General features: G+C 49.5%; 1 protein-coding gene across 1 annotated transcript; it reads left to right on the forward strand.

Moving 5' to 3' along the window:
- Positions 1 to 6,496: 6,496 nt before the first annotated feature.
- LOC309545018 (uncharacterized protein) lies at positions 6,497 to 13,123 on the forward strand (the record flags this gene model as incomplete). The annotated part of the gene is made up of 2 exons (XM_082244121.1): positions 6,497 to 6,512; positions 12,528 to 13,123. The coding sequence occupies 2 exons, from the start codon at positions 6,497 to 6,499 to the stop codon at positions 13,121 to 13,123; spliced, it is 612 nt and encodes a 203-aa protein (XP_082100247.1).
- Between the last annotated feature and the right edge of the window lie 4,036 nt (positions 13,124 to 17,159).

Genomic DNA, 17,159 nt, shown 5'->3' on the forward strand with positions numbered 1-17,159 from the left:
GATTTAAGGTTGGAAGGCCACTTTTTAATAGATAGTCTTTGATAGCTTGGTGTCTAGTGGAGGTGCAATTTTCTTGTTTATTTTGGTTGGGTAAGTTGTATAGTTTCTCATAGAAGTCCCTAAAGGAGTTGGCTATATCCCTAGGTTCTTGGACTAGAAGGTTTTGTGGTGATTTAATCCCTGGGATAGCATTAGAGGCCTGAGAGTCTCTCAGTGCTCTGGCTAGGATCTTTCCTGCTTTGTCACCGTGTTCATAGTATATGGATTTCTGCCAAAACAAAATCCGTTTCGTGTCAGCATCCAAGATAGATTGGAGTTCTTTCCTAGTATTCATTAGTTCTTCCCCAACTGAACCAGCCAAGGATTGCTTGTGTTTGTTTTCCAGATCCCTGATTTTGGTCAAGAGCTTATCTTTAAAAGCCGTGTTTTCTCTTTTTTTCTTTGAACCTAAGCGGATCAATTCTCCCCTGACAACCGCCTTATGTGCCTCCCAGACTGTGAGTCGGGAGACCTCGTCAGTGTCATTGTCAGAGAAGTAATTGTCTAACACGGTTTGAATGTGTTGTTGGTTAGGCTGGTCCAGAAGTAGGGATGGGTTCAATCTCCATGCCTTATCTGTTTTTCGGGACGGTAGGAAATTCATATGTAGGGAGATTGGGGCGTGGTCCGAAATGGTAATGGATCCAATATCTGCTCCAACCACCTCGGACAAGTCCCTCTGCGACACAAACACGTGATCAATCCTCGTATACCTATTATGTGGGATGGAATAAAAGGTGAAGTCTTTCTCAGCTGGGTGTAAAGTCCTCCAAGTGTCAACAAGTGTGAGTGATTGGAGTGACATTTTGATCTTTTTTAGAATAGCATATGAAAGGCAGGAATGTCCTGTGGAGGTATCACATAAGGGGTTTAGGGGAACATTAAAGTCTCCCCCCAGGATTATGCAACCCTTCGCAAAACTCTTCAATTCGGATATCATTGAGTTGCAAAATGTTAAGTGAGCTCGATTGGGGAAATATATATTCGCCAGAGTTATCTGTTTGTCGCCTAGTTTACCGGCGATGAAGACATACCTCCCTTCCGGATCTGCCATCTGTTTCTCCAGTACAAAGGGTGTGTCCCTATGCAGCAGAATGGCAACACCCTTGGTTTTAGCCAGGTTGTTGGAAGCATAGAATGCTGTAGGAAAGAACTTATTTGTCAATGAGGGATGGGAAGGGTTTTTAAAATGGGTTTCTTGAAGAAAAACCACTTGTGGTTTGCATTTCTTAAGTTCTCTAAAGACCTTTCTCCTTTTTTCTGGAGTGTTCAAGCCGTTAATATTGTGTGAGATTAAAAAGGGGCACTTACCAAGATGTGCGTATGCCATGTTGTCCGTAAGAGAGGGTCTCCTCTGTCTGTACAGCAAAAAATAAAGAGGGAAAAAAGGGGTTGGGGGAGGGGAGGAGGGGGTGACACACTAGGGAGAAAAGAGGGGTGGAGAGATTAGTAGAAGATAAAAGCAAAGAAGAAGAGAGAAGAAAGACTCACAGTATAGCGAGGTCAACCAGATTTAAACAAGCTGGCTGAAATCGCAAACGATGGATATTCAAGTCACGTTATATCAGTGCAATCAATCAAAACATAAGATTATCCTTGCAGGGTAGAGGAAGGTGTCACATAGGAACGATCGGTGGAAAGAGAAAACACAAAAAAAAAAAAAAAAAACTTATCTCAATCCTTAACCGAAAGTCAACTCCTATTGCCTTGGGTCTCCACTTGAAAGGTGGGGTACTTGTCATGAGTGATCATAGAAAGGTCACGTAATATCAATACAAACAACAAGTTTTTAAACTAGTAGCTCAAAATGTCGGATAGTCTACAGACCCACCAGCACAAGGCCCATGCGTCCGCGGACCAACCGACAGGTCTGCACTTAAATATGTAAGCGGGCTCCTAATACCGCACAAATATAGGTAGAGGGATAAAAAGGAGAAAAAAGAAAAAACATGAAAAAAGCTCAGTAGAGTTATCCCTCATAAAGGGCAAACTTATATTTGTAGTGTAGCCTGACATTTAAAAAGGAAAAAAAAAAAAAAAAACAGAGATATGAGTCTCCTTTATGACCGGAACATAAAAAATATGTAAGGGTTTGACAGTCCTTAACAGTCATCAGGCAAGATCCTAGGCAAAAAGAAAAGCTTATAAGAAAAAAACTGATATCCTAAGCAGACACTCGTGGTTCTCCTCCATTAAGTGTTCGTCTACAGTTATGTTCAGTGAGGGTTATTATAAAGTATCTCCGTGGCCCACAGGTGACGACAGAGATCTTCCTGGTGCATATAGTAGAGAGTGTAGTGATCACGATGTGGACTTATAGGGCTTGTCGCCATCCAGTGGTCAAGGAGAAAAATGGCTAGGATGTGTATATAGTTCGAGCTCTGTGCCTGTTTAGATTTGTGAACATACTGTTCAGTTCACGGCCAAAATCTTCCGGTATAGAAGGTTACAGTATACAGTAAGGAGAGATCAGAAGTTCCATGCCAGGCATTACCAACAGTGGGAACAATAAAAGTGAGAACATGTTAACTTGTATTCAGGTGGCAAAAACGCCGGTCAGTTAAGGTCTGTCTCTATTTCTAGGTGTTTTCGGCGTTTTGGGAGACGCTCCGAACAATGCATTTAGCTCCCTTTTCCTGTGCTGTTTCCCTTTCTTGGGGTGTGGTGAGCGAGCATTAGAGGCATCCAAGCTCTCATGATTGGTATCTAGAGGGATGGGGACCAAGAATTCTGCATACCAATCCGGTAGTGTGACCTCCTCAATGTGCAGGTTTGCGCAGAAGTCATGGATGTCTGCCGGAGTGCGCAAAAAGTATTGTTTGCCCCCGAGCCCTGCCTGTAGGGCAAAGGGAAATTTCCACCTATATGTGATGTTCTTTGCCTTAAGTATTTCCAGGAGGGGTCTGAGGGCTCTCCTGTTATTTAGGGTGATGGGGGATAGGTCCTGGAAGAGCTGTATGGGATTCTCATTAAAAGTAATCTGTTCATTTTGCCTAGCTTTGGCGAGTATATCTTCCTTAAGGGGGTGGCTGGCAAGGCAACAGATAATGTCTCTGGGTGGTGCATCTTCTGGAGGCTTCGGTCTCAAGGCCCTGTGCGCCCTCTCAAATTCTATGGGTGACTCCTCCGGGCGATCTAGTAGGGTATTGAATACTGTTTGCAGAGAGCGTTTAATCCCCTCTCTCTCAATGGTTTCCGGGACCCCCCTCACCCTTATGTTATTGCGACGACCCCGATTGTCGAGGTCTTCCACCTGTCTGTTAATCGCTATTAAATGGGATGAGTGAGACATGGCCACGTCTTCCAACTTCTTTATGGCCCTGTCTCTGTGCCTCCCGGCTCTCTCCACAGCCGACATCTGGTCAGAGAGCCTAGTTATATCTGATCTGAGATCCACAATTGCCGAGGCAAAAGAATTTTTTATGTCCGCTGCGATTGCCATCATTGTTTTATATGTAAGAGGGGGGTCAGAGACGTCTGGCTCACCTGCTGTGTCCTCAGTGTCCGCCAGCGAGTCCGTGTCATACTCTCTCTTCTTCTCCCTGAGAGCAGACCGCGCCATCTTGGAAGCCTGTGAAGCCTGCTTGCTAGATGAGTGAGCGCCAAAAAAGTCCGGAATGTTCCTTGTTGAGCTACTCGGACCGGACCTCGGTGCCTTAGTGCTGCTTCCCGGCTTGTATGATCTGCCCATGCTCTGGTTTAAAGGAGCCCGCTAGCTCTGGGAGACCCGATCGGCGGAGGAGCTCGGTCTTCAGGCGTCCATTCCGTTTGCGCGCCAAGCCACGCCCCCTAACTTTGTATTGACACCCCCAGTGATTCGCATATAGCAGTCTGAACTGCCTGTGAGTTGAATACAATGTGGGAACCCGCAGTGGATTCGCAGGGTTCCTGCATCGCATATGTGTGAACCAACACTTAGTAACAACTGGAGCAACTGCACTTGCAATATGCATAGTCTGTTTGCCTTTAATAAATCAACCTCTTTGCATCACCAGGGGGTTAGTGCTACTAATGTAAATGGACCAAGAAGCAGACTTTTTCTGGGAGTACAGTATTTATATCATAGTGCTGCTAATAAGATCCACCCGATAATTAGCTCATTTGTTTTCTAGGCAGTATATAGGGAAGCAGTTCTGTAGCATAAGTTGAACTTTTAAAATCATTTCAATATGCCCCCTAGTGAACAGATTATCTCCCAGTTTTTACTATAAAAACTATTACTATATAAAACGATACTTTAATTAGATGCATTGTGTAATAACAGGAAATGTAAAACATAAATAAATCTGCAAAGACTATAATGTATGTACTTGAAGAACAATGAATAAAAACAAAAGGACTTCATTTAACAAAGCAATAGTAATTTAGAATGGTACACAATGATTTAAGCCATCCCGGACTTCTGTGTCCTATTAAAGAAATAATGAAAGAAAGAAGGAGAAAAGAGGCAATAATAGGGCGGTGCAGATCAATACCAATGTGCAAAGTTGCAGTAACACAAGAATACTTGTCATACCCATTCACACTTGCATGCCTTTTCTCATTGAAGAAAAGCTCCTTAAGTGTTTATTCACACTGATGCAGTACAGAATTCTGTGCGGTTTCAGCACCGCATCAAAACCCTGATTATTTGAACCGCCGCTGTGGGTGTGTATGTTAAGTTAACCACTTCCGGATCTCCTGGCGCAAATATACTGCGGCAGGGCGGCCCGGCTGTGCAAAATCACGTACGTGATTTTGTGCATGAGATTTCAGGGGCACGCGCGCACCTCCGGTGTACCACTCCCTCTGTGATTGGACACAGACCCGCCGATCATTCATTGGAATGACACAACGGCCGTCTGCCCTATGTGAACAAGGCACGCCGCTCTTTTGTCGTGGAAGGAAAAGAGAGATCTTGTGTTTCAGTTAAGCCGAAACACAGATCTCTCTTTTCCTCCAGTGCATCCACTCCCCCCACAGTTAGAAAACACTCCCTAAGAGCACACTTAACCCCTTGATCGCCCCTGGTGTTAACCTTTTCCCTGCTAGTGTCATTTATACAGTAACAGTGCATTTTTGTTAGCACTGATCACTGTATTGGTGTCACTGGTCCCCAAAAAGTGTCAGATGTGTCCGCCGCAATGTCAAAATGCCGCTAAAAAAATCGCTGATCGCCGCTATTACTAGCAAAAACAATAAAAAAATAAATAAAAAGTCCATAAATGTATCCTATAGTTTGTAGATGCTATAACCTTTGCTCAAACCAATCAATATACACTTATTAGGATTGTTTTACCAAAAATATGTAGCAGAATACATATTGGCCTAAATTGATGAAAAAAAATTTTTTTTTTAATTTTTTTTGTTGGATATGTTTTATAGCAGAAAGTAGAATAAAATATATATATTTTTTCAAAATTGTGGGGGTTTTTTTGTTTATAGCGCAAAAAATAAAAAACTACAGAGGTGATCAAATGCCACCAAAAGAAAGCTCTATTTGTGGGGGAAAAAAGACATCAATTTTATTTGGGTACAACGTCGCACGGCCACGCAATTGTCAGCTAAAGCAATGCAGTGCTGTATCACAAAAAAATGGCCCATGAAGGGGGGTAAACCTTCCAGAGCTGAAGTGGTTAAAGACAACCCAAAATCGGTCTGCGAAACGCAGTGCGATTTGCAGAATCAGATAACATCCATGCGATCCAATTCTGGCCCTGCGCGATTTTGGTGCGGATGTGGTGCGACACAATGAATGGCTCAAATCACATTGCTGAAAAAATCGCATGTGATTTGAACAGGAATGCAGTGCGATTCCTTTTCAAATCCCATGCAGTTCCTGCACTGCATCAGTGTGAACTGGCACTAAATGTTTTTAGATACATTTGTAAAGCCAAACTTCGTACACACATGCTGTACTTGGCAGTTCAATTGAGAGCTAACATAAACACACTAGTAACTGCAAGGCACACCTAAGCGATCTGGATCACAGGCGGAATCGCCGCGTATCTGTCTGAGAATCCATAATCACGGCAAGATGCGGAACGCATTTTTAATGCCATTGTTTCCTAATAGCACCCCAAACGCTGAGCGATTTTGCCGCAATTGTTGAGGGACAAATCGCAGTACAATCGTGGCAAAAATGGTGTCCGCAAATGTTCCTGTCTCTGTGCCAAGATTTGGTACATGAGCTTCTTTTTGAGAATTTTTGGAGTGGAAGGAGGCCCATTCAAATGAATGGTGCAGCTCCAAAAACACTTAAATAAAAAACAAAAATAATGCTCAAAAAAACGAGCGACTGCAGCTATCACAGCTATGCAGATCACGCAGGTGTTACACTTGCTTTGCTGTTTGAAGCATGACCCACGTTCGAGACACTCTTTAAACTGCAATAGACAGGAAGTAAGGAGCAGTGCCGGGACAAGGTCATCCAGAACCATGGGCAAACAACCCAAACTGCTACCCCCCCCCCCTCAAGATGGATGAGGTTTACTGTATGTGTCAGCAACAATCCCCCACTAAAACACTGAGCACTAATCTGCATGCTTGCCCCCTATGCATAAATTCCCCCTCCTCCCAGTACAAATCCACCTCCCTGCGAAAATCCCCCCTCTCAGCACAAATATCCCCCCCCCCATCCTCCAAATCCCCCCAAAACATAATTCATGCCTCCTAGAACAAGTCCTCGACCCCTGAAATTCCCCCTCCTAGTACACATCTTCTCCCTCCCACTTCAAATCCCCCCCCCCCTCCCAGCACAAATTCCCCCTCTTAACACAAATATTCTTCTCCCCCATCCCCCCTTTCAACACAAATCTCCAAAATCACTACTCTTAGCACTCCCCACCCCTCCAATTTCCCCTTCTAGAACAATGCTTGCCTTCTGCCACCCCCCAAATTCCTCCTTTCAACATAAATCCCCTCCCCCCATAATACCACAGCGTCCAGGGCAGCCACCCATCCTGCCCACCCCTTGTTCCGGCCCTGGTGAGGAGATACTCTATCACCTCCCCTCCACCTGTTTTGGGCAGTTCCAGCACAGTCCCATTCACTTGAATGAGTCGCATTACGCAGGCGGTATTGCCCACCGAGTGTGACCACCCTGCAACCTTGCATAATGCACACGGTTGTCTAGTTTCAGAGAGTTAAAATAGGGGCTATAATTCCTGCAGCGGCGACAAAGCAAAATATTATGGCCGCGGCATGTGTACACCCCCCATTTGCCTCAGAAGCAAAATGGAGAGCAGTTGAGGGGCAGTAAAAAAATGCAGCTCAACCACAGGATTTTAGCACCCAAAATTGCAAGTGTAAACGAGGCCTAACATTTATTGTTCAAGGCAGTAGCACCAAACCCATTTAATGGTTTCCCAAAACAGTTACATTTAAGGCATGCCTATATTTAAAGTGTAAGTAAACCCATAGATTTAACAGTTTAAAACAATTATATTTATGGCACACGCCAGGAATCCAACTGTCACATTGGTTGTGCTCTCAACTAAACTGTCAAACCATCCAATGGCTGGTGTCATAACTGATCACATGTGCAGCACTATGAAAAATGAAGATCAAACAGAGGCCAAGATGGCGGCTTCCTTGGTTGAAAATGATATAAGGGTTTACTTCCACTTTAAAGCCTGAAACAACCATTGTATGACCTTCTTATAAATATTTGGATCAGGCAAACATTCTCTTATATAGGCAGGCGCCTTTAGCCTTCTGACCAAAGCACTGGACCATGAGTACACTTGAACCATGTGAAACTGATAAGCAAGGCCCGAAGCGAAAAAAAAAAAAAAAAAAAAAAAAATAGCGCAGGGCAGACATGACCATGTGAAGAGGGGAGACAGGGCAGGTGTGAGTTAAATTAAATTGTTTTGAGTTGGGGGGTATCCAGGGATTGGTGTATCAGGTTTGGGAGGGGTTGAGGTACAGTTAGGAGGGGTGGCCCCTCAGATTGGAGGTCAGTGGAAGTTCAACGGACGAAGGAAGAAGAAGCTTGGTCACCCACCTTTTTCACTGCAGAGCATCTCACCTCAGCTTCCCTGGTCTGTGATGGCGGATTTGGACGTTTTGCTGGAGCAAATCAAGGCCGCTGCCGCGGTGAAGGGGACTGAGTGGCTCCGGTCCCAGGTCTCCACGTTGATGGGGGTTCAGGACTCTGCACGGGATTCGGAGGGGCTTGCGGTCCCGCGGGCTCGGCGGTCACGGCCGCCGGAGCGTTTTTCACCGGACCCTTCCCCTCGAGCTCAGCGTCATCCTAGGAGCCCCGACAGGGACCCTTCAGGGCCGCCGGCTAAGCGTACTCCTGCTGCGGCCGTGCGCGCCTCTGGGAGGAATCCTCTGCATGGACGGAGCTCTGGGGGTAGTGGGGGGAGGCGGCCTTCGGTCTCTCCCCGTCCCTCTCGCCGGGGTGCTACTGGACTGGCGGGCTCCCCTACTGGCGATGCTCCGGTCGGGGGGGTGCCTCGGCGTGGGAGCGGCTTCATGGCGGCCGGTGGCAGCGGTGATCGGCGGGACTCGGAGTCGGCCTCGGCTGGGCGCAGAGAGATGACGCGGCGGGGCAAGTCACGTGGCCGGGTCATCGGAAGTTCGGCTGGTTCACAGAGGTCTCCGTCGGGCGGAGCTGGAGTACGGGGGCGTGGACGCCTGTCGCTCGGCTCTGCAGATGGCGGGAGTGCGACACCTGGTGGACGGATGTCGGCGGTGCCCGGGGACGATCGTTCGGAAGGCGAGGTGTCCGGATCGGATGTGGAGGAGGATGTCGGTGGTCGGTCGGCGACGAGGGAGGCTGGATCGGCGGCTGGGGGCGCCCCCCCTGGGCAGACAGGTGAGGTCACAATTCCTTCTCTGGCTTTGTCTGATTTGCGGGGCTTGTTTGATGTGGGGGGTGGGAGTGCTGGAGGGGCTCGGGGGTGGGGGTGTCCCGGCCAGTGGGGGCGGGGACCCCGGAAGGGGGTGATGATGGGGGTTTGAGGGGCTTCCTCCTGGGTCTACGGGACCTCTTGGGGCGTTTGCCCCCGGGGGACGGGGGCCGCTTGTCTCCAGCGGCGGCTTGGGTGCCTCCGGCGGGGGGCTCGGGCACGGAGCCGGGGGGGGCCCCGGGGCTGGCGGGGCCGTCTTCCGCGGGGCTAGTTGCGGGGGGGCCTGGGGCCCCTCCCCAGGTTGTTGGTGCGCCGGCAGTGGTGGCAGTGACGGCCGGGGCGGCGGGGGACAAGACCGGGACGGCGAAGGAGGGGAAGGCGGACGCTGTTCGCCTGGACGATTCAGCGAAAGGTGAGGTATATGTTTGTTTTGAGGGCCCGTTGGGGGCACATTTGAAGCAGGAAGTCCGGGAGAAGATCTGGAAGGGTGAGTACGTGGAAATCTTCACGCTGTTGCCCCTCGAGAAGTTTCACCTGGACAGGGTTAAACCGGAGGAGCGCAAGAAGGAGGACGAGGAGGCGCGACGCTATCGGCTTATCCCTCGGACCTTCGCCAATTGGCTGCAGGCCTTTGCCATTCTGGCGGGCGTCATAGGGGAAAAGGCGCCGGAAAACTGCTCGGCCCTGTTCTGCTACATGGACGCTGTAGGGGAAGCCTATCGGGTTTACGGGGGGTCGGCCTGGCTGCGGTACGACGAACAGTTCCGGCAGCGGAAGGCGGTTAGGCCGTCCTTGCGGTGGGACCACAAGGACATCAGCCTGTGGATGCGGCTCATGTCGTCTGCGCAGGCTCCGAATCAGTTTTTTCCAGGGGGGGCCGGTGGTTCTGCGACCCCGGGACAGCCGGCCGCAAAGAGGAGGGGTTTCTGCTGGCAATTTAATGAGGGTTCCTGTAAGTTCGGTGGCACATGTCGCTTCAAACATGAATGCTCCGGTTGCGGAGGTTCCCATTCCTTGGCTCGGTGTTTTAAGTCCGGAAAAGGGCGGTCCGGAGAGCCTTCGCACAAAGGGGACGACGCCGGTGAGGGTGGAAAGGCTGCGGCCTTTTCTAGATAGGTACCCCGATAGGGCGGCTGCCCGACTTCTGGGGGAGGGTTTTGCGGTGGGTTTTCGTATCCCTTGCTCTTTGGCCTCGGTGCCGCCGGTGGCGAGGAATTTGCGTTCGGCATTGCGCCACCCTTTGGTGGTGTCGGATAAGTTGCACAAGGAAGTGGCTCTCGGTCGCATGGCGGGCCCGTTTTCGGAGGTGCCGGTGCGTGACTTGGTGGTTTCGCCGTTGGGGGTGGTTCCCAAGAAGGAACCCAACAAGTTTCGCCTCATTCACCACCTCTCCTTCCCAAAGGGTGGGTCTGTGAATGACGCCATCGACCCGGATGCCTGTATGGTGTCTTACATTTCCTTTGACGCCGCGGTGGCCTGGGTGCGACATTATGGGCGGGGGGCCTTGATGGCCAAATCGGACATTGAGGCGGCGTTCAGGTTGCTCCCGGTTCACCCGGACAGTTTTCGGTTGCTGGGCTGCCGGTGGCAAGGGGCGTATTATGTGGATCGCTGCCTTCCTATGGGCTGCTCCATATCGTGCGCGCTGTTTGAGACCTTCAGTTCCTTTGTGGAGTGGGTGGTTCGGGAGGTTTCTGGTGTGAATTCGGTGATCCACTATTTGGACGACTTTCTGTGTGTGGGCCCGCCCTCTTCCAACGGGTGCGCGATCCTGCTTGCCTCGTTGCAGCATGTGGCCGGGAGCTTCGGCATTCCGTTGGCCCCCGACAAGACGGAAGGCCCGACCACGGTGCTCAGCTTCCTGGGCATTGTCGTGGATTCGGAGGCCATGGAGTGTCGCCTACCAGAGGATAAATTGGGGGCTTTGAGAGCTGAAATTGAAGGGGTGCTGGGTTTGCGCAAGATTCAGTTGCGCAGCTTGCAGTCGTTGCTGGGTGAATTGAATTTTGCCTGCCGCATTATGCCCATGGGACGGGTTTTCTGCTGACGGCTGTCGGCGGCGACTTCGGGGGTGAAGTTGCCCACTCACTTCGTCAGGCTCAACAGGGAACACAGGGATGACTTGCGTCTGTGGCACGGTTTTTTGGCCACATACAACGGTAGATCCTTGTGGATGGCCGGGCCGATCAGCAACTTTGATTTGGAACTGTTTACCGATGCTGCTGGTTCGGCGGGGTACGGGGCTTTTCACCGGGGGGCGTGGAGCGCCGCCCCTTGGCCGGGGGCATGGCAGGTAGCGGGGCTGGTCAGCAACTTGGTGTTGCTGGAACTGTTCCCGGTGGTGGTGGCCCTGGAGATTTGGGGGGCAGAGTTCAGGAACCTGAAGGTTCGCCTCCATTGCGACAATCTCGGGGTGGTTCAGGTGATCAACCGCGCGTCGGCTTCGTCTCAGCCGGTGGTGCGCCTCCTCAGGTATTTGGTTTTGCGGTGTCTACGGTTGAATGTTTTCCTGTACGCTGTGCACATTCCGGGGGTTAAGAATGATATTGCTGACGCGCTGTCTCGTTTTCAGTGGGACAGGTTCCGGGAGTTGGCACCGGCAGCGGAGCAACGCGGAGTCACGTGTCCGGAGTGGCTATGGGGGATTGCCTTGGGGTCCTCGCTGGATGGATCAGGAAGTCGGTGAGCGAGTCCACGTGGTCGGCTTATTGCAAGGTATGGTTGGAGTGGCTGGAGGTGTTGCGGGTGGCATCGGTGGATCCTCTGGGTCCGGAGGTCAGGTGGGTGTTGCTTTCTTTTGTCTCTGATCATTTTGAGAGGGGCGCGTCGGCTTCCGCTGTGGCTCGCAAGTTGTCCGGCTTGGCCTTTCTGTTTAAATTTCTGGGTTGTCAGGATTACACGAAGGACTTCGTGGTGAGACAAGCGTTACGGGGCTATTCCAGGGCTTATCGGAGGAGGGACACTAGGCGCCCGGTGTCCTTCGCTTTTTTGCAGGACATCTGCCGGCAATTGGGGGAGCACTGCGCCTCGAGTTACGAGGTGGTGTTGTTTAAGGCGGCCTTTTTTCTCGCTTTTTTCGGGGCTTTCCGGATTGGGGAATTGGTCAGCTCCTCCCGGACGGTGCCGGGGGGCCTATTGGGTCAGGATGTCTCTGTCGGTCGGGAGGGGGTTACTATCCTCCTTCGACGGTCCAAAACGGACCAGGGTGGCAAGGGGGTCAGTGTCCGGTTGTTCGCGGTGCCGTCTTCACCGCTGTGCCCGGTAGGGGCGGTTCGGGATTACTGGGCAATCCGCCCTTCGCGGCCCGGTTCATTTTTAATGCATGCGGACGGGTCGTCGTTATCTCGTTTTCAATTTGTATCGGTGTTCAGAAGGTGTGTGGGCTCTTTGGGTTTGGATGCCAGTAGGTTTGCATCTCATTCCTTTCGGATCGGGGCGGCCACTGAGGCTGCACGCTGGGGATTGACCGACGATGCGGTCAAACGCATTGGGCGCTGGGAGTCTAGGAGGTTCTTGTTGTACGTTCGTCCACAGCTGTTGGTGTAGGGTATGTACGGGGGGTGGTTTTTGTCGCTGGGGGGGTGTGGGCCCGGCTGGTTATCTGATTATTGGTTGGTTTTCTTTTCCTTTTGTCCCCTTTTCTTGTAGGTTTGGAACCCTGCCTTGTTTGGATCGTGGGACACTCGTATGTTTTCTGGGGGGCCCGGAGAGCTGATGTGCGTCCTAATGGTAGACAACTTGGTTTTTCTCGGCACGAGGCTTGTGTCAGGTGGCTGGGGGTGCCGGGGCTTACTTGGGGCAGGGTCCTTCCCGAAGTGCATCGTTTCGCCCGGTTGGACAGGCAGCCAGATGTTTTGGTGCTGCATGCCGGGGGCAACGATTTGGGGGCCAGGTCCGCGCGGGCCTTGATCAGGGACATAAAGTTGGATTTCCTTAGGCTGCGCACGGCTTTTCCGGCGCTGCTGGTAGTTTGGTCGGATATGGTGGCCCGCACGTCCTGGCGAATGGCCAGGTCGGTCGCGCGCCTTAATAAGGCTCGGATTAAGTTGAACAAGGACGTGGGGCGCTTTGTGTGTCGGAATGGGGGGTTGGTGGTTCGCCACCTGGAGTTGGAAGTGGACACATGGCGGTATCTGCGGGATGATGGAGTCCACCTCAATGCGGTGGGTATAGATTTATGGGCCCTGGGATTACAGGATGGGATCCAGCGAGCCTTGAGGGTTTGGAGGGGCACGCAAGGGTAAGGTGTCACCCTTGGGTGCTGGTGGCGTTTTGTTGGTCTTTGCTGGCGGGGGAGGTGAACAGTTTAGGATAAGGGTATGGTTGGGACTCATCGTTGGTATGGGTCCCTATGGTGCATTCCATTTAATGTCAGTTTAAATGGAATTCAAAATGGTGGCACTGCGGGGAGTGGTTTGTCTCCGAGCCGGTGACGCGGCTGGAGGCCTATCAGGGCACAGGTCCCGCAGTGCAGGATTTGGAATTATTTGGAGGAGCCTCAAAGACCAACAGGCCTAATGACTGATTGTTTTATGTTTGTAAGGAATGTTTTTCTCCGTATGTTAATTTTAAGGTAAAAGGGTTAATAAAATGGCTGCTGTGGCCAATTAACTCCAAGCACGGTGTGGTCTCAATTATTTAGGTAAAGGGAAAGGTTTATGGCATGGGGGTGGAGCCTTTGGCTTTAAGCAGCCTAAGAGTTTGGGGGTGACATCTATTCTACATTGGTCAAGCAAGGCCCGAAGCGAAAAAAAAAAAAAAAAAAAAAAAAATAGCGCAGGGCAGACATGACCATGTGAAGAGGGGAGACAGGGCAGGTGTGAGTTAAATTAAATTGTTTTGAGTTGGGGGGTATCCAGGGATTGGTGTATCAGGTTTGGGAGGGGTTGAGGTACAGTTAGGAGGGGTGGCCCCTCAGATTGGAGGTCAGTGGAAGTTCAACGGACGAAGGAAGAAGAAGCTTCCCACCCACCCTCCCTAATTTCTGGGACTGTTATGGTTGATTTTGATTCATGTCTTTTGTGCTTTCTGTCCTTTCTGGGGGAATTTTATATTGTCATGGCAGCTGGGCGTTTTGTTGGTCTTTGCTGGCGGGGGAGGTGAACAGTTTAGGATAAGGGTATGGTTGGGACTCATCGTTGGTATGGGTCCCTATGGTGCATTCCATTTAATGTCAGTTTAAATGGAATTCAAAATGGTGGCACTGCGGGGAGTGGTTTGTCTCCGAGCCGGTGACGCGGCTGGAGGCCTATCAGGGCACAGGTCCCGCAGTGCAGGATTTGGAATTATTTGGAGGAGCCTCAAAGACCAACAGGCCTAATGACTGATTGTTTTATGTTTGTAAGGAATGTTTTTCTCCGTATGTTAATTTTAAGGTAAAAGGGTTAATAAAATGGCTGCTGTGGCCAATTAACTCCAAGCACGGTGTGGTCTCAATTATTTAGGTAAAGGGAAAGGTTTATGGCATGGGGGTGGAGCCTTTGGCTTTAAGCAGCCTAAGAGTTTGGGGGTGACATCTATTCTACATTGGTCATGACTTATTACCTTGGGCCTAACAAACTGCAATTATAATATAAAATAAAGTATGCAGATAATAGGGCATAACTATTGTAATTGATGATTAATTCCCGAGCATTCCCAGTATAACAAGTACATTAGCCTTAGTTTATGCTGCCTGTGAAGAACTCATTCAATTAGATATTTTGTAGATATGTCAAATTAAACTCACTGAATCACTGTGTGTGGGCTTCTACAATGCCCATATTTATAGCTAAAGTAAAGTACTCCTTATAATTTTATATAAAATCCAGAGTCTATAATTTAGTACCTGTATACACACACACACACACACACACACTAGGGTGACCACGTGTCCCGGATCGCCCAGGACAGTCCCGTTTTTGGGGAGTCTGTCCCGGGTCCCGGTCACCCTCATTACGGGACAATGCAGTGTCCCGGAATGTCCGCCGACCGTGAGTCTCAGTCTGGACTGTCTGTCTGTATTATGTCCGACACAGACAGTCCGCCGCGGCTGGATGAAGGAGGATGACTCATGCATGCTGGGCAGGGCTGTGTGTACCATGTTGGGCGAATGGGCGGGCTGCAATTCGAGCCAACCAATAGGAGAGCAGTGAGCAGAGGTGGATGGTGACGTCAGCCGGAGCATCTACTGTGCGGCGCCGCCTCAGCTCAACTCAGCCTGCTCCTGTAACTCCAACGGCCGGCCGCCGCCGGGTTATCAGAGGAGGACAAAAAAATGTAAGTTAAAATTTTTAATGGATGTCTGCAGCTGCTGCCAGAGTGCCAGTGCCACACACTGACCAGACCCAATTCTCAATAAAACTCTGACAGACTGACACCAGTCCTGGGCGAGATTGCTAGAAATCGTTGCCATCACAGCAACATTGCAGTGCAGATCAATGCTACCACATTTTTGAAAGCACAGAAAAAGTATATGTGAAAGAAATGAATAAAACGATTTGCCTAGCAGAAGCCAATATTAATAACATTTTTACTTCAATGGCCTGAGATTTGTTTATGGCTGGGCAGGCAGATACTGTGGTACTGGCAGGTCTGTGTCCCTTACATTATTTACCTTGCTGCAAGTCCTCTTGATGTGGGGAACATTAGATGGGGGGCTCCTGAGGTTATGATGTAGTGAGGAGGTCAGGTGGTAAAAGCCCCCCATGATGTTTAGGGTTTGCACCCCGGAAAGTACGGCAATGTACAAATCCAATGGAAAATCCTCATGCTAAGCACACAGCGTGCGCTCAGCGCTGTGCTTCAGCCATTCTATTTTTTCTGATTGGGCTGTGTAATGTGACATGTGGCACCCCCCCCCCCCCCCCCACACACACACACTGCTGAAAAATTGGCAAATGAAGGTATCAAAAAACATCATTTTTTGGGGGGGGGGGGGGGGTCCCGGAATGGCAGTTTGGAGATGTGGTCACCCTAACACACACACACACACACACACATACATACACATGCCTGTTCCAAGTCAGGCTGTCTTTATGATTTGCTTTTGTATTTTGTGCATTGAGCCCTATACAGTAAACCCCCGCTCCATCGCGGTTCAGTTTTTGCGGTCCTGGTATATTGCCTTTTTTTTTGTAATGTTATTTTACTATATAAATCATTAAAAATGAAAAAATTTTGTGTTTTCCATAGCTCTTGCTATGTCTCTCAGTATCTTTTATGTGTTTAAATGAGTTTCTATTGTTTTAAAAGTTTGTTTAAAGACCTTTAAAATGCTTCTACACGTACAGTGACAGTAAAAAAAAATCATGCCTACAATGCATTTTAATAGGGTTTTTCTATTTTGCGGATTTTCACTTTTCGCGGCTGGGTCCGGAATGTAGCCCCCGCAATGGAGGGGGGTTCACTGTACCTGCAATCCTGGACCTGCAGCACAGTAAAGTCCATGTATTATTTTTATTGCATTCTTATATAGCTTAGACTAATGCAAGTATACATATCTAATCTCATACCTTAGGGGCCTCTGGGAACGCTGACAATCATTGTAGTAGTCTGCACTACTACAGTGGTAGTCGCTATCTTAGATGTCCTGTGCAGACCAATTTCCCCACTACACACTGTCCACAGGGGGTCACGTGTTCCGATCTGCTGCCATCCACAGAACACCTTGTATTATTTTCCTATGAATATGAGTCATTTTCTGATTGGAGGAAGTTAGGAGAAGGGGTATGATTATGATTTTTACTGCGTCCACTCATAGGACATCTTGTATTTAAAAAATACAAGATGTTCTGTGAATGGCAGCAGCGCCATGCGAGTAAACCTCTGTGGTTAGTATGCGGAGGGAAAGCCACTCGGCACAGGACTGGGAGGTAGTAGCACCCACTACAACTGCAATTATCAGCTTCCCCAGCAACCCTTCAGATATGAGATACACATATTTTATATTGGTCCAAGATGGACCTATATAAGTATGCAAAAAAGATCATAAAGATAAAACGATAAAGATCCTATGCAGTAAAGATCATACCTTGAGTTCAAATGTAACTGCTTCCCATAGTCAGGCAAGAGCACTCTCATTAAGAAGTTATCCCATTCTTGCCACACATGGGGGGGGGGGGGGTTGCGCAGAGTGGCAATCGGTGGTGCGCTGTGTCCCTGGGAAACAGCACATCACCGATCACGTGACGTAGGCTCTGTACCATGTGATCAGCTGTATCCAATCACAGCTAATCACACTTTAAACAGAAAATGGTGGTTATCGGCATTCCTCTGCACAGGCTGACAGCGCGTGAGGAG

This window comes from Pelophylax lessonae, assembly GCF_965119305.1.
Source record: "Pelophylax lessonae genome assembly, chromosome: 1".
Lineage (NCBI taxonomy): Eukaryota > Metazoa > Chordata > Amphibia > Anura > Ranidae > Pelophylax > Pelophylax lessonae.